Source organism: Argiope bruennichi, chromosome 7, assembly GCF_947563725.1.
Source record: "Argiope bruennichi chromosome 7, qqArgBrue1.1, whole genome shotgun sequence".
In the NCBI taxonomy this organism is placed as follows: domain Eukaryota; kingdom Metazoa; phylum Arthropoda; class Arachnida; order Araneae; family Araneidae; genus Argiope; species Argiope bruennichi.
Genome location: NC_079157.1, coordinates 102,322,670 through 102,346,008, shown reverse-complemented (window position 1 = coordinate 102,346,008; position 23,339 = coordinate 102,322,670). Strand labels below are relative to the sequence as shown.

At 29.5% G+C, this 23,339-nt stretch overlaps 1 protein-coding gene across 2 annotated transcripts in view; it reads right to left on the bottom strand.

The window, feature by feature from the left end:
• LOC129976603 (uncharacterized) overlaps positions 1–23,339 on the bottom strand; it is a 72,922-nt gene that overhangs the window by 8,104 nt on the left and 41,479 nt on the right. Inside the window, exon 2 of one of the 2 annotated variants that reach the window (XM_056090246.1) lies at positions 17,067–18,445. In XM_056090246.1, coding sequence (XP_055946221.1) covers positions 17,067–18,393 — 1,327 coding nt within the window. In that variant the 5' untranslated portion in view covers positions 18,394–18,445. The remainder of the gene's footprint in view (positions 1–17,066; positions 18,446–23,339) is intronic. The other variant, XM_056090247.1, reaches the window with a different exon arrangement.

Genomic DNA, 23,339 nt, shown 5'->3' with positions numbered 1-23,339 from the left:
TAGTCGAAAAAAGTTCTCGGAAAGGATCAATAATTTGAATGGCATATGGAGTTGCACCTCCTCAACTCAGCTAGTGGAAAAGTCAGAGATTACTTTGCATGATGTATCATTAAAGATTGAACCATTTCTTTTTGTTATTGGACATGCCAGGAAAGCTGAATTCTAAGTAGACTGATAGAGTTTAGAGTTCGAAGAAAAAAGTGCAATACAGATACCCTTTCCTTAATTGCTCCAAGAAGATCAAGCGCTCGAGTACCGCCTCTCAAAACTGAAATTTGTATATTGAGTTATTTTGTATCTGTTGGTTACTGATCAATCGAAATTTTAAATTTAAATAAGTTTTGATTTCAATCTGATGGTTTATTTTAGCTGCTACTTAAAAACATGATTGATACTGATGTTTATTTTGAAATAATTTAACTCTTTGCACCCGAACGTCTTCTCTCACCATTCAAGACGGTGAATTATGTTGAAAATTTATTTATTTAATTTTAATTGTTAAAAATACTTAGAGAATGTTAAAAAAGATGTAGATTCCTTTTTCAAGGAAATCCAACTTAAAATAGTTACTGTACTTATTTTTTGGTGTAATAAATAGATTCATATCTTAAGTGAATATATGCATCGAATTACCTTTCCGAGTGCAACGGGTTAATAGTTTGATGCTGAAAGATAAAAATATAATGAATGTTTTAAAATGCAAGAACATTTTTTGAATTAAAAACGTCTTTTATGTTTCAACGTTAACTCCGAATAAATAATAATAATAATAAAGACCAGTTTGGACTTGGATAAGATAGCTTTTATTAGTTTCCCTTTTTCTGGATTTGAACTCATTATATTTATAACCGGTTTTAAATTACTATTTTGATTTTAAAAAAATCCATTAAAGGAAAAGAACTTTGCTAGCAATTAAATTTAAACTGCGGAGCAAATATTAATTTATATTACATTTTATTAAACCAAAGATAGTATTAAATCATTATAAAACACAGTATGAATCATAGAAGGTGAAATTCGTTAATCAATTGCTCTGCAAGGAGCACCTTCAAAGTCATAATAAAAAATTGTATTAGTCATAATAGTATAATCGATCGAACTGCGCACAATTTGTCACGATATCCGAACAAATGGAAATCATTAAATATATTTTTATAAACAATGTACAGTATACAAATGAATCATACATATAATTATGCTACGAAATTAATTTTATTTATTTAAAATATTAGAAAGTAAATAAAATATAGCTTCATTTTAATTAATTCATACGAATTTCCATTATTAAAACGTTAATTAAAACTCAATTCTATAAAAATTAGATCAGAGAAAAAAATTACAATTAATAGTGAAAAAATTGAATAAATAAATGGCTCAAAACATAACAGGAAGACTCAGAAAATTCAGAGATAATTGATAATTATATGAATTCTTCTGTAATTTGAAATCTTTTAAGTAAAGAAAGTGAGTTGTTTTTATAAATAATCAATATGCATTCATTAATCTAATAAAAAATATTTGTTTATTTATTGCTTTCTTTTTTAAATTTTCTGATGTCATAAAAACTTATGCTGTAAGATCTAAAAATCTTCCACCTGCTATTATTTTTTTATAAAAGAATATAATAAAATAGCAGTATAGCAAACAGATGATATTTGAGCTTATTTAGATCCGAAAAACATAAATACATATCTATCATGTTACACCTGCTGAGATCATCACAAGATTTATAAATGTTGTCCTTCATGAGCCAGCTGATATTTAATCGCTGTTTATGTCTTTAGTGAGATATTTAACGATATTTTATATTTCTCAATACAAATGCAAACGTGATATCACATCGGTGTAATTTTCTAAGTAAAACGAACCTTCAATGTCATGGGGCAGCTGAAAAGTTTTAGAAATAATAATAATAGTATGCTATTAAACAATTTCTAGAGATATAATAATATATTACTGCTACTTAATAGATAATACATTTTTTTGACTCCGGCTACTGGAAAATCCTTTGCAAGTTTTTACTCTTTATTTAACATAATATTGATTTCTAGGTTGATATACAATATGTAAATTGCAACATGCAAGGTTAAAAATCGAGCAAAGTGATCTGCTAAGCTGACTATTATACCAAAAATCCAAATTTTGCTCCTGCTTATCTCTTGAGTACAGAATATTACAATAAGCAGGTTTTTTCAAAATTTTAATCAAACTTTTAATTAAAAATGTATATTATTTTATTGTTTAAAAATTATGATTTTAAATCTTATTATTTCCTTTAATAACTTCAAAGCATATTATCGTTTAAAAACTATTTTTTGACACCAGTTTAAAATTCCCAATTCTCCAAATTTAATAAATTTTCAAAATAATTTTAGGTAAAATAATTCAATTACGATTATATTTTTTATTTATTATTTAGTATTGTTTAATATATTCACGCGCATTGTAACGATATTAAATACATTCTTTTGTGTGTCCGTTATCTTAGTCGTAGAAATAATATATTTTTAAAAACAATATGCTGACAGAGGAATCGATTATAAAAAATTCCTTATTTGCAGAATAAATCTCCATTTATATGAATAGTACATAGATTTTTAATTCAAAAATGCAATTTTCTTTTTTATCATCTCTCGCTAGGCAAAAATTATCAATTTCGTTGTAGATAAAAATAAGCATCATTCATATGTAGCAAACGATACTAATTCTATTCAGTTCAAATGATATCATTGGATTAAAAAAATTAATCTACGCATGATATTTTAATGAGTTACAAATTTTTTTAAAAAAAAAATAATCTACCTTGTAGTAATTTGTATTTGAATTCATTACAGCTATTTTAATTTAAACAACATTTTATAAGCATGTGGATTTGGTGAAAATTTCAAAGCTTTGTGGGAAAAAGTAAAAGGAATCTTATAAATTAATCGCTGCATTTTAAATAAGAATTACAGAATTCCTGTTGGCAACAGCATGAACCATATATTTTGAAATGGATGTTCATTTTAATAGAATAGAATGATTTTATATTTCATTACATGGTTTAATAGAATAAGAAAGAAAAATTAGAACTTTGTTTTATCAAGCGATAAGGAACAAAAGAACATAAAGGTATTTATAATTCTACTATTCTGTATTCTTGATTTTAAGATAGATCTTTGCGGTTTTTATTACATATTTGAATATTATCTATTTATTTTAATTAATATTCTGTGCGAATTCCATCAATTTAAGAATAATGGATTAAACTGTTTTGTTTTTGGCGATTCACTATTTATATCAGCAAATTCAATATTTACTAGTATATATTATTTATTTGAACCTTTATATCACTTAAATAATATTCGCATTGAATAATCACGTATTCTCACAGAATAATATTTGGAATATTCTTATTGAATAATATGTTAAATATTCACAATGAATAGTTAACATAAGTAAAAAATGTAGCATAATCCTTTTACTTCCATTTTAAATAAATTAAGAAAATTCAATATCATTTTAATAAACTTAATACTGTTAGAAATTCACTTATAAATTACGTTTTTATTTTGAAACGAAATAAAATAAGCTTGAATGCTTTTATATAATTTAGCTTTTTCTGCATATTAAAAGTAGTACTAATATGCTTAAGTTCTCGGTATATTTTTTTTCTCGCGTATATTGTTCTGCATCAAATAAGAATTGCTAAAATATGCAATAAAAACTCAATTTTTCTAAATTCAAAATTTCTTTTTGCCTATATAATTCTATCTTATTTAATTTTATTTAACGGCAAAGCCTTTAGAATTAAAATTAAGAATCTTTAAATTTCTTGGAAAAAAATTCACTATTCAGAAAGGACATTGAATTGTCGAAAGAACATACAGCATTTTTTATAATGTTCTGACCCGTTTTTCCAGCTTGAGCTATATTTAAATATTTGATATTCCACTATGGAATATTTCATTATTATCGATTTTATCTTTGCTAATCCATGTCCATAATTTAATCTAGTAAAATAATAAGCTTTCCAATTAGGCTTCAATTCCCAATTGCATAGAAAATCTCTTATTATGCTTAATTCAAACTCGTACGTTATTGCGGAAGAAATGTAATTACCTAACGTTTCTAAGGCTTCTAATTGCATCTCATTAAAATGCTTAGTGTGCAATCCTGGCATTATTCCGACGTGAGCAGATAGTTGGTTGATATAAGTACTTTGTGTCCATAGTTGTATGTGAATTCATTTGGTTCTTTCATATAACTTTAATTTCGTTTTATGCGAATCTACAATGAATTTTTTCGTATAACTTTTTAGATTCGTAGCACTGTTATAATCAAGAATAAAACTATGAAATCAATTATTATTTAGTTTTCTTTTTATAGATTAAAATGTACATGTTTCATCTCGATTTTTTTTAAATCTACTTTAATCGCCATCTTGATTCACTTTTCATTTTTGATCATTTCAACATCAAGTGGTATGGACCATAAGGTTAAAAACCTTAGTTTCGATTCTGAAAATAATGCTGAAATTCAACAAAGATTTTTTAGGGCGAGGTTCAAGGTGTGTGGTCTGAGGGTACCATTAAACTTGCATTTGAAAATGTTTTGAGAAACGCAGTCTTTAAAAGAGCTACTTCCGGTTATTATCGCGTGCCAAGATATACATTGCAAAAAAGAATAAAAACATTTTCAATACCCATCTGATAGATATGAAACCTCAGATAGGATAACTTAAGAACAAAATTCGAAGCAAATTTACTGGGACATTCAAGAACTTCTATAATTAGGGTATGACTTCGCAATATGTTTAAATTTTTGTATAGAATTACTAAGCAACCAGAAATGGCTGGCAAAGAATTTTATCCAATTTTAATAAAAGACATTGAGAATAAAGTTATAGGGAACCTCAACCAACAAATTTCATACGCTATGTGGATTTAATCAGCCATAGATTAAAGGTTTTTTTTCTCATCAATGATTTAATATTTTACTGTTGTTTTTTGTAAAATATTTAAGATAGTGATAAATGTAAGAAAGTTTATTTCTGATATTGCAGTTGGGCTACAAACCCAAATATATCGATCTGTATCTTAAAATTATTTGAATTTATTTTAAACGTTGTGTTTTTTCAGCGTGCCCGATATTACCCGAAATATACAAATTTTATAAAATATTTATATAAAAATAATTTGTAATTTGCAAAGCTTATTTAAATCTCCGTACGAAGAAAAGTATTAAAAAAATTCTGAATACTTTTCTTCAGTTTATAAATTATTCCAACAAATAAGAAAAAAAAATTATATACATTTTTTTAAGTGGCCTTATTATTTGTTGTTGTCCTATGTCAAACTTACTGCAACATTTAATTCTGGAATCCACTGCACATTTTGAAGAAAAAAGAACGAACCACAGTATGTAGTGTTATCCATGCGGTTAGATGTTATATAATATAAGCATATTTGTTTGTCATGTGACAGTAACGTTATGCGAACTATTACGATCGATGAAATTAATAATAATAAAAATTTAATAAGAGATTAATCAACAAGAAAGATTATTTATTAATGCAAATGGGAAAACAATTTTCTTCCTATTATTTAGTTATTTAAGACGAATAAATAATTATTTAAATTTATTCCACCGTAAATTTTAAAACAAAAGCTGTATATTTTTGAGATAATAAAAACTAAATGTAAAATTTAATAAAATATTTGCTTATTCAAACAGAAAATAATACTTAGTTATAAGAAATGAGTGTGTTAAAAAAATAATTTTCTTTTCAATATACTCATATACATATTCAAAATTATTCATTTAGATAATAAGGTCGAAACTTTAATTTCTTATCTATATGTTATGAATTAATATATAAAAAAATGATTTCCAAGAGTATGCAAAAAAAAAAAAAAAATGATTTGACTTTATACATGTAAATATTTTATAACATTTATAAATTAAACCATACTTTATTCCTGCATAAAATATATTATTAAAATTCAAAAGCAGTCACTCCATTATCACACGAGAGAAATCAAATAAAATTTACAATTTAATGTAGGATGTACATTCTGCTATGGGGCGGGGGGGGGGCATAGAGCCAGAAAATAACATATATATATAATATAGCCTGTAACGTAACTGAATTAACTAAATTGTTCAATATAAGCGTTAAAATTAATTCTATCTTATTAAATTTATCGTGAAAAATGTGAAAAAAATGCTGTGCTTTCATAATTCCGAAAATTTTGAAGGTACAATAATTAAATGTCAGACATCATCGATTAAATTCCTGAAAATAATATTCCGAACTTCAATCGCATATTCCTATGATGCATGAATCTCCTACGTTTCTGTAGCGCGGAAAACACAAGCATTGTTTTCGGAAGTCACGTTTCTACCACAAATCAAGATTTAAATTATAAGTAGAAAAATGCGTTCAACAGAGAAACCTTAGAGCTAAACAATGAATAACACCGTATCAATACTTCCTAAAATTTATGCTTCTTTGAATCATTTACAACAGAAATCGATTTAAATTAGGAAAGCTGTTCGGAATAATAAGGCTTTTAAAGGTAATCATGATCGGATGAATTTGACATTCTTCATCATTCATTTTAAAATTCCATTATATTCAATAAGTTTTGATTTGTTATTTATAATAAATAGATAACAATTTTGTATTTGATTTATAACGATAATTTTAACTTATGATAAAAAAAAATAGTAATTCTACGCGTCACACCCACAAGCGTTGGCATTTAAAAATGCGCTGGAAGTTTTATGATGTTTAGTGTTAAGAGATTCATTCAAAGTCCATTTTATATTTACAATTTATTCAATCAAGTGGCATTAGATTAGACTATATTCAAGGAAATTTACCAATATTATATAGCAATAAAATGCTATTATATAAAAAAAATTTTACCTTAGAAAACGAAATGAAGCCAGGAATTGATTTGGATTAAGGCATATTAATTCTTGTGTTTCAATTAATTATTTTTTTTTAATTCTTAAGATTAGAAAATATCTTTAAAAGGAAATATTCTTATTTTAAGGCAAATATTTTGAAAATAAAATACTCTTATTTAAATAAAATTTTCAGAAATTACTTCATATTCTAAAAGCTTTAAAAAAATAAAGTTGCTGATATCCCTTGAAAATATAATAAATGTAGCGTTTTAGTTATTCTGATTTGGAAATTTTCATTAAAAATGGAAGAAGTTTCGATTTAACAAATGCAATTTAATTTATGTATGGATTAAACTTTTTGGAGTAAACTCCGGCAACAAATTTTCAAATGAAAGACATGTACCATATATTGAATATCAATCACTACAAAGTACAACGAATTATACCTATAATGAATTTCTGTGAACTAAGATGAATTTCCTTCCGTAAAAAGAGTAATACAGAAGTATTCAAATTAATAATTTTTTTTGCTTTAATATATATATATATATATATAAGAATCATTTGAAAAAAAATCCTTCAGAAAGAATCATTTGGAAAAGAAAAAAACTATTTCCATTTATAAATATACTGGTTACATTTAGAATCAGTAATTTGCTTTGAATATTGACTTTCCAGACTATTCAACAATAAAAAAAAATTATTTAAAATGTTACTTTGCTTTTTAATAAAAGTGAAAAATATGAATTTAAATCGATCAGTAAATTCAATTTTGAGTTAGATTGCAATAAATTTCAAAAAATATATTAAAACTAGAAGGAAGAAGAAATACTATCATTGAAAAAAAATATTTTTTAAAACTTTTATAGGATAATATAATAATGGTTTTATGAGATTTTCAGAAGATGTGACTGAAAAGCACCAAAAATCAGGCTTGATTTTTAATTTGTCTTTTAAGTAACATTTGGACTTGGAAATGTTGACAATGTTTTAAAGTGCAAATTGCCAAATTCCATCAAGATCGAAGAAAAAACTAGTCTTTGGTAAAAGATATACAAATATTCATCTTTTTACATCACTTAGATGAAAAGTAAAGTTTTAAATATCAAAACTCAAAGCCACTGAGCTAAATTATAAACCATTTTAACGAAAACTCATCTTCGAGTGCATCCATTTCAAACTGCATAATCAACATTTCGAATCCCACAGACTTCAACCATATATGCAGTTCCGCTGTTTAATCAAGAATGGTTGAATGTAAAAAAACATTCCAACCGAAAATAACATTCTTTGGCACCACCTACCTGTTTTTTTTTTTTCCCAGAATCAACCCAAGTACAAGAAAGTAATGCTTTCATTCAAATAGAGTTCACCTTATTAAATCTGTCTCCTCGACTAACCTTATTCCACCATCCCATTGACCTCAGGGTTAACTTGAATTGTACCTTCCCAAATTGACGTTATTTGCTTTTTCACTCTCTCTTTTTAATTCGCAGTTATTTTCGCTTCATTCTAATCCATCGCTTTCGTTTTCCATCAAAAGCGTTGTTTTGGTTTTTCCTCGAATTCTAGACTAATTCCTCCTCGTGGCTGTTGTCAGAGTTGTCAGTCTGCTGACAATCACTGGGGAGATTAGGTTGCTGGCCGTATTCTCCAAGTCAGTGGGTTTATGTTGACTCATGGTCGATGCCCTCCAGGTTGCCGTCTGCATCTCCATAGCCCACAAGGTTTGGCTGCAACTTTTTAACAGCCTCGAGTCTAAGTAATTCCGCTCGCATCTATTGTTGTTCTTCCCCCTTTTCCTTCCACTTTCTGGAAGGCGTCAAGAAACTTTTTTTAAATTATATTTTAAATCTGTTTGAAGCATTTACACGCTCAGTGAACTTGCAGTTGAACGTAATATGCATATCAGAAAATAGAATCGGGAAAAATCGAGAATTTGTCGTTCCGGAAAGTAAATAGTATGCTGTATTCAAAACATTGCAATTTGTAGAAACTATTTGCAAAGAAGAAAAACTAACCTGTTCTAGTAGAAATGTAAACACGAATAAACGTAGTTTATTTGAATCCTTTTTCAAACTCCAAACATTTTAAGTAATCGGAATTTAAGGAATTTTATTGCTTTAAAGCAAGATAATGACTAGTTAAAATAAAACATATTTCTGCTATTTTGAAAACAAATTGGCCAACATTTCAAATTTTTCAATAAATTTATTATCGTTTCTATAATTTCCTCTTGAGAGTTATGAATATCTAAAAAAAATATATATAACAAAGGCGAACGACTCATTGACTCACACGTCATTGAAACTCTACTAGAAAGACTAGGAACACTAAATTTCGCAAGTAACAGAAAAAGAAATTTTTAATGAACAAGGAAAAGACTATAAAAGTCATAATTTCAGAAAATATTATCGCACAAAAATTAGATATGACCATCTTAATATTCAAAGAAAGTTAGTCTTTTAGGGGTGCTAATTTTATTTCCGAGTTTTTTTAATAATAATTCATACTTTGTGACAATGTTTTCTGTTATGAAGTTCAAACCGTTATCATTGTGGCATTACACTGTTAACGCTATGATAAAAAATATTACATCCTTATAATTTAAAATGTTTTACTTTGAACATAAACTTCAAAGAAAGATTTCCATCTTCGATTTTACAGCGTGCATTTTTATAGCTCCTCTGAGTAATATACCTTTCAAACATTACTTTTTACAGCCGAATGTGGATTATTTCGTAATTATCTTAAAGAGTTAACTTTTGTTTCATATTATAATATTCATTTTTTAATGCATCCACTTGTTAAATAATTTCTTTTTAATGACTGTTTCTCAGCTACAGCTTATTAAGTTTTTAAGTATGTAAACTATGTTAATTTTAATTCAGTTTATATATATTTTCACACAGGCTTAAAATAAAACTTGACAGAGGCATTTTTTTTTTGCTTTTTAATTATATAAATTTCAATTATACAATTCTTCAATTTTGTAATTTTTTTCTGTTATTCGTTATAAGACATTAAAATATTCCCATTTTTTCTAAAATATTTTATTACGTTTTCCTTTTTTAAAATAAATATATTTTATTAAGCTTTTAGAACGTTTTATTAACGTTTATTTTCGAACTTTTTAAAAATTAAGATATGAAAATGTTTTTAGTTTTGCTTATACACTATCAAAGTTTTTCAGATTAACTTTCAGATAACTACCATTACGATTTAATTTCAGAAATAAGAAATAAAGTTATTTTTATAGTCTACTATTTCTAAACATTATATACAAGAGGGATGGGGGGGGGTTCAAAAATGCCGACAACAGAATAGTGGTCGCATACTATAATTTTGAGATTAGCAACTCTTGAGAAATATCACCTTTCTTCCGGTTTTTAAATATTAGAAATCAAAAATAATTGAGAAAAACATCTTGATTAGATTACTTAATTTAAATTTTAAGTAACTGTATACAATTTTTTTTTATTTATTTATTTTGCGTTCACTAATAAAGAATATTTTTGTTTTATATCTTACTTTCCATATTTGGATTTTCGAATACTCTGCAGTAATAATGGGATTCTGCAAAGTTTTCGAGATCAAAAAAGATCAATAAATGGGAAATCAAAAGTATTGAATATTTAGCAAAGAACTTCTTTAATTAACCATTATTAAATCATTCATATTTAAAAAGAACGATAGAATTTTCATGGTTCATATGTGATATCCAGAAGGGAATCGGAGAAGCGGGAAGAAAGGGAGAAGAACTTTTTAAAAACTAAACGTGAGTAGATTAAAGAATTCAAATGAACTGAAAATGTTTCGTAGTAATAATACTTAGGAAAAAAAAATCAAAGTTAAAAAGTATGAAAAAAAAATGCATTCATTTTTATGAATGCTTTAAAGATCGGCAGAGCTTTCAAATCCAGAATACATATAACTATACCCCTTTTAATTATTCTTCTTAATTATTCTCCAGAAGTTATGATATATATCTCTTTTTAAAGTGCCAGTCTTTTCTTCTGTAAAAGTAAAAATGAAAACGATGTTTATCTTGATAATACTGAGTTATGGGTTCCGAGATGCAATCTTGATAATAATTTATTAAACTAATCTCATTTAAAATCCTCGTAACTGTAACTATGTATCCACTATTATTTCTTAAACAATGATTTTATAAGTTGATAAAATAAATTCGAAAATAATAAAAGGAGATTAGCATTAAGGGAAGTGCGGTAACAGCAGTTTGAAAATGGCTCGTTTCGAATGGGTTGTATTTTATGACCATGAACCCATTATAGATAAACTGACCCAAACGGCTGATATTTAATGTATTTTGATATTCTTTAACTTATGGGCCGTTTAAAAATAAGGCTATCGATAAGTGTTAGTTTGACAAAAGATGAAATTCAACGAAAATAAAACTGTTGATGTATAAATAAGATGGCGTCAAACGTATTCTAGATGCTTGCGAAATAATGAAAAAAGCATACATAAGCTTGCTAATGCTTTTATCAAGAAAGAAAAAGGAAATGCCAACAGAGGTGATTGATGATCGTCTCCCAGCAGCCTTCAAAAATGACTGAGTGAAGACTGTATCTGTCAAATTTGTGAGCCTTGAGAGTTGCGTCACCTTTTCTATTGGCGCATAATTGTCAAAATACAGACATAATAAACACAAGGCTTTATATAGAGAAAATATTTCTGGAATGTGACCAGTAGAGAGATGAGGCAATATAATCCTTTGTTTTACAGTTTGAATTTGAAATAACTTTTTAGGAACAATATTGATGTATTTCGTGAAACTTATTGGGAAGTTATTTAAATTCTTAGAAGTTTTATTCTAAATATCTGGGAGACCAAACTTCTCTCGGCAGTTTTTTTGTGAAATTGTATTTTTTCGAAGAAAATATATAGATGCGAATATATATTTTCTCGAATATATATTAGAATATATTACTAATTATATATGGATATTTTTCAATCTTACCTTACCTCACATCCATCACCGCCATCACATAAAATGTTGAGGTACCAGTAGGTTATCCTCCTTATAGCAACAATGCAAGTACCACAAAAATTTACGAGATGGCCTTATATGACATTGCCTATATGCCAGCATGAGAGCAGATAGAAAAAGGCTATAATAGTTAGTTATAAGAGAGAGAAAAAAACTTCGTTTTAAGTCATAAGATAGCTGTAAGAAAAATCATAATGTATTTCAAAAACTATAAGAACTGAAGCAAAGTTATGCTGTCTAAAAATATCGTTACGATTTCTGTAAATTGATAATGCATTGGCTTCTTGGCAAAATTTTGCCCAATATGGCGCCAAAACTTCGATATTAAATATCAAAATGTTCGACTTCAGAAGTGCATCTTAGTAAGTATACTAAGTATATTACTTGAACGGTTTCGGGAAATATTGTGTCAGTAACTTGGAGATAGAAAATTTAGGAGTTAATAGCCATGATTAAATATTAGCGCAATTTGTAACATTTTAAGCATTGTCGTAATAAAAACAGAGGTATCATTTGAAAAATGTCTGTGAAAGTAGTCTTCGCTTTACTTGACGAGAATTTTGTCAAATATAAATTTGACATTGGAAATTAATACAACATCGTAACTTTCGTTTCCTGTCTAGGGGCAAGAGACTTAACATTTAAACATTCGAGATCAATTAAATCAAATTATCTTTTTTTTTTTTAAATTCAGAATTAAACCTAATATTTTAGTTTTGCTTGGTTAAAATAAAGTCAATAGTTTCTGGGAAGAATAAGTGCCATGTCATTTTTATCCTCGTGCAGTTTCAAAGTTTCTTTTTTTTATATAACGACCGTTCTCCCCGGGAGGCACCTCGAAATGAGGATGAGATGCTTCCGGCATGGTGGTTGGATCTCTCCACCCTGGAGGGTATACTAATAGGTGGAGGATTTCTGGCTCCTCCCATCGATGACGGGACGTGCTTCCTTCGGGGAGGGATGTACCGTGGCCGGTGACGGCCCCTAGGACTCAACCACAGTTCCCGCCAATGTTGCTGTTGCGGCGGTCCTGTCATTCAGTTTTATGTTTTAAATCCGTATGCCTTCGTGGCGGCTCGGAGAGTTAGATGGTTGACTTATATAACGACCGTTATTATTAACCAATATATGTCTATTATTATTGTTAGAAACCCAAGAAACATCTTTCCACGATTCCAAAATCCAACTCAGAAATGAGATTAAAAAACTAATAATTATGGATTGGTAGGGGAGTTGGAATAATTCCATCAAGAGCAGGGAACTACTTATCAACATTTTAAAAACGTTTCTGTTGAACGAATTGAGGGTGATTTTTATCAATCAAGTGCACACTGGACAAGGTGTATTTTATGTGCATCAAAGTCGTTTCTTTGACCAAAGTTCGACTTGTCAGTGTGGCACCGAAGAAGGATTTGTAAATCACATGATCAAATATATCGTGATCACTATTTATTTTCCGTTATATCTGACTCTCAACACACACTCGGATGGCCAAGAAATTGGATGTCTCCTGACGTCGAAGAGCTCATAAAAATTCCAGGCATTAAATATTCCATTAGGGACATTTTGTCAAAGCTCTTGACTAGTTCTCTTCTAATGCAAAAAGTTGAAGTACATTTAATGTATTTTAAGCATTTTTAATGTTTCACAATTTAATATGTAATGTAATATGAATGTTTTCTTTCTTCTTTTTTTTTTTTTTACCCTATTATTTTTTTTCTGTACCAATATGCGTTTTCCCTACAGGGTTCTTTGTTGTTTAAAAGTGTCCAGTGTCAACAAATATAACTACTGTCGTTTCATAACTGAGAAAAATGTAATCATTTTCAGTTCCTCTATAGCAAAAAAATTTGAATAATTTATCTAAGAAACTTTATACAAAATACATTATAAGAAATTGTTAGTTATTTTTTTTTTTATTGTTGTCTCAAAGTTGCTACACTATTTAGAACCTAATGAGAATTCTTGATTACAAAATACTTTTTAAAGAAATTTCAAAAGTTATACCACTGCCTTTGCTATATTAAAAAAATTAATATAATTAATAAAACTTCATTTTTAGCGAATATTCCGTAAAATATAGTATAGTAAAATATAGAATCGTATTTCATCAATATTTTTATTCATTGCTTCTTTTCCAGTTAATTGCTAATTTAATACATTTCCGAACAAGGACTTTGGAAATGTTTTCATAATGGATTATTAATTTTATTCAACAGAGTTTGATATTTTTTAAAGAACATCCCATTTGAAGAAAATAAAACTTTATTTTATTATGAAATTCTGAAATGAGATGCACATAGAAAAATGTTTTCGATTCTTTTATTTTATTAGTTTTCTTTTAGTTATTAAAGATTGATTGGTAACATTGTGTAAAATTATCTCTTTTAGAAAGTTCTAGAACCTTCCGAGACTCTTACTAATTTAAACACGTGCTTAAGTTTCTTTAAATGTACTTTATGATACTTATCTTTGAACAGAAGTATGAGCGTTTCTGTCCCTCTCCCCCTCCTTAATTCACATTCTGGAATAAACCGAATTATGTTCTAAAATTAATTTATCTTCAAGAGAGAGCACTATGTTTCAAAATTTGTGGTTAAATTTGTTTAAAATTGTTTCTATTCTATGCTTTAGAACCAGCCAACTTCTGCAAATCGTTACTAATTTTAAAAATAGAGGGGGGAAAAAACGGCACCAGCAATGAAAAAAAATGTGTAATGGCATAATGAATGACGTGCAAAAGATTAACCGTGACACCATGATGAGAAGTAGCACTTAAGATTCCTGTTGAATAATCATGCAAATCCCTTTGGCATTCTTTTCGCATTAGATGATAAACGTGAAGGCATTTGGTCCACATTCTTTCCTAAACACTGTCGCTGTCCATCCAAGTCTTACTGTGACTGTCACGAAAACGACAGACGCCCTTCGAACAATCCACGAAGCTGACGTGATCATCCACCATCGCCCGAAGTATCGCCTGTTGTCACTTTTATTGTTTCTTGTGGCAACACGACTCCTAATCAGATTGGATTCTCAAAAATGACAAATTAGAACAATGCGGTATTAAAAGTAGGGTCTGGTTTAACGATGGAATCCGAAACAATTATGTAAGCGAGCACGTGATCGAGAAGAATGCTACTAGTCGACGGACAAGATGCTTTCCTTATCAGGTGCCTCAATCGATATTTATTTTTAATCTCAAATAAAAAAATTAACAATGGCTAAATGTTTTATGCTTTTTTTTTGCCTAGTTTTTATTAGTTCTACAAGAGCGCTGCAATTCTTTGTCAGTTCAGCGGATTATTTTGATTGATTTATATAAGTTAAGTAAGAAAAACTCGTGTGATGTTAATACATAAAATCTGACAATAAATCAAATGTGATTCGAAGATATTAGTTAACTTTTTATTGCAAATAAAATGAATTAATTTTTTTTTTATTTAACATTTCTGTAATTTACAAATTATAAGAATTCATTACTCTTTTGTTGATTGCTATTGAAACAATTTTGTAAACTATCTAAATGTTAAAAATAAAATTTAATTTTAAAATTCTTTATTTGCATTTTATTCGATGCAACTATTTCTGGAATCTTTAAAACACGTATGCATGCACATGCACATACAAGTCAAGAAAGTAAAATTATTATTAATTATTAAAAAAGAATGAGAGGTAAAAATTTTTAGATAATAAAGTTCAAAACAAAATTACTAGTAGAAAATAAGCTAGTATCAAATTTCAAAATTTCCTAAGCCAAGGCCCATAATTTACGACGAAAATATTTCAATACTAATAATAAGGAGGCAAGATTTTATCTTTTAGAATAATTTCATTCATAAAAATCTAATGATAAGAAAATTTTGGTAAGTGATGCGCATTACCAGAATATTATCAGAAAGCAAATGAAAATGCCCTTTATTCTCGGATGGTGCCAGAAGATTCAAATCTCCACCACCAATTCTTTTCGAAGAATCTTTCAGAAAAACGACTGTATTCTTCAAAAGTCGAATATTCAACAGAACTGGGCACCAAAATTCCCAACGCAATTCAAGTATTTTGAAGTAAACAACTCGAGATTTTTTGGCTCGAGGCGCTAATGGAAACATTAAACGCGCCCCAAGCCAGCAAATAACTCAGGGGTAAAAGAACTCTTGAATTGAGACGGGGATTGTCAGTTTGTAAGCCTGTTTTCATAATCATAGCTCTTCTTTTGGATGAGGAGAAAAATTATGAGGAAAAAAATAATCAACGTCATTCACTCACACCGGTGGCAGAAAGATGGTACACGCCCAAAAAAATAATGTCACGATTGTTGAGGTTTCTTTACACAATAAAATACTCTTCCGGGTCTAAGCTCATCATCACGCAAAGTAATCGCACAATAATTTCATCGTTTTGCTGTTTTTTACACTCTTTTCATTTGATGCTTTTAGTCCTGTGTAGTCAGTTAAACATTAAGAGGTTTTGTTTTCATGAGTGGCATCCTCCTTTTAAACGAAAATATCCATATGTTTATTATCTTTATAAAATAATAGACAAATAAACAAAAGACTATCAAACAATATCAGTAATTTTTGTTTTTTGCATAATAGGTTTTCACTTTTCTAAAGCGATGGAAAGTGGTATTTATGACATAAAACATTTGAAAATAAAACATTTATATATAATCTTATGCTCTGTTTATAGAAAGGAAAATTCGTCTACTGAGTGGCTATTTTAAAAAACCCTGCAATCGTTTGTAAAGAAAAATTGTTATAAAGTTGCAGCACAATTTTAGGATATTTAAATTTATATTTTTGTAAAATGGAATACACAAACAAAAACTGATATATATATTCAGTAGCTTAAACGCTGGAAGTTATATACCAATAAAATTTCTGTTTCAAGTAAATCTTTGCTACAACTGGAAAAATCGTATTAAAGTATATGCAAATTAATGCAGTAGTATCATTTTTATGTTTAATTATAAGTTAAGAATATTGGCCAATTATTAGTTTTATAATTTGGAAACGGACATCTTGAAGGCGGGAGAACTATTCGAAAACAAAATGTCTTTTGTTTAATATATATAAAAAAAAATTCCATTTCTTGTACGTCTCGTATGAAGTGTAGCAACAGAAAATAAAACTTTTAATGAGAAAATATGACCTACCTTTCAATTTTCTAACTTTGGCAATGCTTGTTTTACCGCTTCTATATTTCTCTTCTATCATCGTTACATAGCTACATGGAAAATCATCTACACTTTCAAGATCATAAAATTCAGCTCTTCCGTATAACAAAGAATCAATTTCTTCCTCCAGCGTACAGTCTCCGGATCCAGCTTCTAACTGTGACCGTAAGTTCGCGCAAAGCGGGTCCTTGAGGATCGATTTTGACTGTATTTTCTGTCCACTTTGTTCTGCAGAGACAGAATCAGAAGTCCGGCACAGATTGATATCCGAACCTTCATTGGTTGGCTGGGAAGGATTGACAGTTGTCACTTTCACATCTGTGTTAAATCGAACAGTTTTGGTATAGCTTGGTTGGTTGGATTTAGATGGAGAGTGATCCAAATAACGTTCGTCGTTCACCGGATTAGAACTACCGCATTTTTCTGAGGTATGACTTGTATCAGTTCTGTTTGGTTCAGCACTTGAAACTGAACTGGATTTCGAAAACTCACACTTCTGAATGGCACTAAGCAGCGATTGCCGAAGATACATGAGGTGATCGAGATTGACGTCGTAAAGACTCGAATCTGACCTTCTGGAGCCTGGGGACTCCCTTAAAGGGGACACATAACCTTGGCGGCTTATGACTTTCGTGCCCATCATGATTCTCGGCTTACTGTTTCGACCCTGAGTAGCAGATGATCCATCTGCATAATATCCGGAATGTCTACTAGCATCTGGTCCGTATATGGACGAATCTGGAATTTCCGGAGTTGGGCAAAAGCTCTTGTAACCACTATCTATAGAACTGGAGCCTGCGTATCCAATAGAGTCCCGATCGCCCTCTGGAGGCCCAGAAGACGATTTACTAGTCTTTTCTCTTTTGCACTGATCGAACTCATCATCATGTAAATCGTAATAGTCATCTGAATCATCTGGTGGATCGTAAGCTAGGACACTGATGGTATCCAAGAGAGGATTTGACGATGATATTGACGCCGTATCATCAATATCGTTAGAGTCACTTGTTGATGCAGAATACAGTCGTCTTCTGTTGCTTCGTGGAAGGGTAGATGAATGCCTGTTTGGATAACTTGACTGCGATCCATAAATTCTCTGTTTGATGGGTGAGCGCTTAGGGCGAGATTTGGATGAGGCATAATGGGATGAGACTTCGGAGTGATCGGGACTCACTTCTGGATCCTGCTCCGTCGTGGTCAAGACGATATCCTGACCTTCGTCTTCTGTGTGTTGATGGGATGCTTTTGTGTTTGGGAAAGAGACCGGAGGCTGTGGCCCAATGACTTCCTCGAAGATGGCGTACATCTGGTACAAAGAGAGAAGCAGACCATCTCTTCTCGGGTATTCCTTTTACCTGCTGGAGAGATAAACAGATATAGTTCAGTATGTTTAATTTATTTAAATCAATAGATTTGATTTATTTAATCACTTTTATTTAATTTATTTAATCACTTACTATTTGATTAAATCAAACAGTAAGTGACTGAAGAATTCATCATGTGAATTAAACGGAATGGTTACTGTTCATTGCTCGTAATGATTTTATTATCCATTGTATCGGAATGAAAATTTCAGATGACAATGAAGAATGCTAATAAATTTAACTTTTATACCAATCAAAATGTACTAAATTTATGTATCAAATATGCATGTATGCTCACAAAATCTTTTGATTTATTATAGCGAAAATTAGAAGTATATATTGATTTGTTTTGTTTCAAATTCCAAAACTAAATTCCCTTAAATTTTTCATAGAATACGTAACCTCTATACCTCAGAGCTAGAGAATTGCGAATGATTCATACATACTTTAAAGTATGTCATTGATTATATAATATGGGTAGTGGGTTTTTAGAGTGAAATTGGATAGCGGTGCACAGCTTTTGAATTCTCATTACTTTTTTTTATTCAGATACAAATATTTTACTTTTTTCCAAATAAACATTACCAAAATTCATTGTATAATTCTTTGAACTTTGAATTTGTAGAATTCGATATAACATCAAAATTATGGGATCTAGGTAATTAATAGAGCATTCAACATTTCCACATCTGATATATGTTTATTATTTATTCTTTTACTTAGCCATATGGTTAAATATTATTTTGATAAGTGTATTAGTTTCAGACAGATTAAAGAAAACTTCATATATTGAGTGATTTAAGTAAGGTTTGTATCAAGATGTGCAAACAACTAAATTAATATGACCGTAACTTACATGAAATTAACAATTCCTCCACCGACTTTTGTATGATTAAAATTTTAAATCCGATATAAAAACGGTTCTTTCTGCGATAAGCCTATGTAAAGGTAGGATTTGTTTACCCAATAGGGAATGATATCTGATTAGGGCTTAAGAAGTTTTATTTAACAATTGACGTTACTATTTTTTAAAATCTTTTAGTATCAATATTATTTAATAGAAAATTAGACTTGGGCAATCTTATCTGTGAAACAGAATGAGTCAAAAACTATGATTCTTCCAGATAAGCTTTGCTCCGAAAAAACATTAGTTTTATTTCCAAAAATATTAAAGTTATTCAGATCATGGCATTTGTCATTCAGTTATTAATCAGTGGGAGAGCAGAAAGCTAAGACCTTGAAACACACAATTTCAAGGACAACCTGATTAAATGTTACACGAGTTGAAACACTCCTCTGTGTAAGAACTTCCAGCAGGACCGGCCTTAGAAGGTGCGGGGCCCATTTTGGAAACAATATTAGTTACACTTTGATTTCTAATGAACTTGCACAATAATATTCCCTTCCCACTTTTCAAAATTTTAAATTTAAAGGGATTTTTAAAAAGGACTAAAAAAAATATCTCAGACAAAAAAAAACATTCATTTTTATAGCTTTTTAAAATTAAGGCTGTATTTTTTTGTTTTATTTTTAGTGAGATCTATCTGTATGTAATTATTATTAATTATGTTTATTATTATTATTAATGGTGCGATCATGCATTTGAAACGGAAAAACTATGTCAAAGTTTAAACTATCGAAGAATTATTTTTTTTTAAAAAGACTATTTAAAAAAAAGACTATGCATTTTAATATCTCCTAGATTTGATTGAAACTATTTTTGAAAGGATTCTACAAAGCTAGAAACCAGGAAGAAAGAAAAAAAATCTATATATGTATAGCTTTATTAAATTCTGAACAATTTCGAACTTTTTGTAATAATACTTAGGCAACGTGTCCTGTCTGTCTCGCTTAATTCATACCACTACAGTGAATTAAGAATATATTGACGGAAGACCCATTTGGGAATAATCGGCTAAAGAACGGCCATGACTTCTAGACATATAAAGTAGTGTAATTCCGTTATTTATTATTGCTAAGAATAACAAGGATTTAACTATGGGTAAGAATTAAACAAGAAATCTTAACCGAACCAGATGAAAAATGCGTGTAAATATATTTTGGAAAAAATATCCTACAAGTCAGTTCTAAGTCACCCCAGCAAACCGCTCATCATAAAAACAGTCATCGCTTTAATATGGCGATGACCCCCTTCGCGGCAGAGGCCGCAGGCAGAAGATGGACGAGGTCGAAAAACGCGTACAACAGCAATTAACACGCTTTCCCTCCCTCTCGCTACTGGTCTTGAAGAACCAGCTCTGTCGGTAAGGTATCATTTAAACGCGCGTTCCCAAAGGGTTGTGTCACCCCTCTGGAGCCACGCACATAGCGAGCATCGTAGTAAATGTTCGCCATTACGAACCTTGTCAACAGTGTTTGCGAGATGTAAGCACACGTAATGCAATTAATTCTCATCCGGGTACGAAGGGTGGTTAATAATTCCTTTTAACAGAAGCTCACCGCAAAGCAGAAAAAAAAGAACATTTTTATGATGCGCGTGTATGAATGTAGATGAGAAGGAAGAGATTTCGTTACTTCTACTCTTTTCATTGGTGCTCACTTTCACGATTCTTTCTAAAAGAATTGAGCATCGTATTTAGATATGTAACTAGCAACAGAGATCAGAATGAATTTTTTTAAAAATAATTTTGAAAATCTATTTTTACTTTCTTGTTTAAAACTGATATAATTTTACTAGGCAACAAATTGTTCGAAAACATAAGTGTTATCATGACCAGAGGAAGTACAGATTTCCTGAATAAGATGATTTAAAAACATAAATTCATGCATTTCTTTTTTCCGTTGCAGTCTTTTTCCCCTTTCTTTAGTAATCAAACTAAATAACCAAAGAATTAATGCGTAAAAAATTTACTTTAATGCGCAGTCTCAATTTCAATAATCATAAAATAACAATAAACAAAGAAACAAAATTCCACAAGTATGTGTGAGAAAATATTTCCAAAACTTTTAACTGCCAGACTAACTTAACTAATAAATGAGTATAAATAAAAATATATTATTTTCATTGTTTTATATATAATATGAAATTCTTTGATAAAATTCTATGAAATCGAAATTTGGTACATTCCATCCTCGAGAATAAAGGAAGGTCCGAATGTCTAAAGTTAATGATTAAAAATTAAGCAAATGTTTGGTATTTTGCAACTCTATTTTTCAAAATTGGTCACCACAATAGATTGCTTAAGATATAATATTTTCTTACATACAACACGTCACTTCTTTTCGTATTTATTCTTTTTGTTGTTATTTATTCAACCATAAAAATGCTTTACGAGATTTCGTTGTTCGGTATGCTCATAAACTGTGCTTTACTTGTAGACTGAACCGATAATTTACTGTAGAGCTCTTTAATACATCATCACTATAGATAGGTAGACTTGAAAGGATCTGAATTTAATCCATCGGATAGCTTCAGCTGTCCTAAGTTTCATTTACCTAAAGGATATTCTCCAAACCTGGCATCGTCGCAATAACAATCAAAGAAATGAGAACATTTTGATTGCATGAAGAATGAAAGGAAATTAAGCTGAACAATAAACTAATAATCTTAACAAACATGAAATATTTGAAGTCAAGTATGAGTATTTTTAAAAAAGTATGTAACTTGAAAAATAAAGGGGGGGGGGGTAATGAATGAATAAAATCTTACTTTTTTAACATAGTTTCTGTATATATGAATTTGAATGCCCGGTTGTTTATTTGAAACCTATACAATTCCACGCTTGTTTAGCGCATTCAAAGAAAATTCAGCACACGTCTTTTAGCACCTTCAAAGATTAACTGACCTATTTCAAAAAGTTTATACTCTTTAAAGCTGAAGGAGATGAAATGACTGCTAAATGATTTTCAGTTTTTCCACCATAACTTCTAAAAAAATCACGATTTAAGTATTTTTGTATCATCTTAAAAAAATTTCTTTGTAGTATCATCATTAAACTCATTGTCTCATTGTCAAACAATTTTCTTAATTCATATCGATACCATTTTTTTAGTGTATGTGTGTGTGTATGTAAAGCTATAAATTAGACAAATGGTAAATGTGTTTTGCTTTCTCTTGCACATTTAAAGAATAAATAGATGCAGGCGCATCCACGGATATGGCAGTTAGTAACGCTCGTCGAGTATGGCAACGCTTCTTTAAAGGCAGGTGGTGTAAAAAATCGTTCAAAATGCTCTACAAGGCATATCAAACTTGACCAAATTTAATCAAAACAAAACCAAACATGCCCAAATTTACTTAAAAATTGAAAAGTCCCTCATTTCCACAATAAGTAAAAACGCCGTGTGTGTGTGTGTTAAATTTTCAGAATCCTGCCCCTGACATCCATTATGCTTCGTAGTATAATAAAGAAAAATGGTGCTTGTGAATTATTAACCGCTTGTCATTTGGCGAATAATAGCTACGAAACACCGTATTAGCTTGCAATCTTTGGCGATATTCTTTTTTTTTTATGGAAATCTACAAATGTTGAGTAAAAATCATATTCTAAACTTCATATACTGATCATATATCAATTCGAAACGTTTTTGGAGCTACAGCGTTCACTTAAGATAAACAGACATAATAATGGAATGAATGCGTAAACAGGAAACAGTGTTTTTCGGATTCCAAGAGGTCTAAAGAAGGTTTGTTGAAATTCCGAGTTGGAAATTTTTGATATTACTTTCTCTTCGTATATTTCATATACAAGAAAGTGAAAACAAACTTTCCAGCGATATCAGTTTTATTCCATACCATTTTCCCTCTTATTTTAATAAATTCTTAAAAGTATTTGTCGCCATATTTTATTCCAATACATTTCATTCTTTACTTGCTACATCGTTACGATATTAAATGAAAATTTAGGAAAAAATGTTATATTTGGTA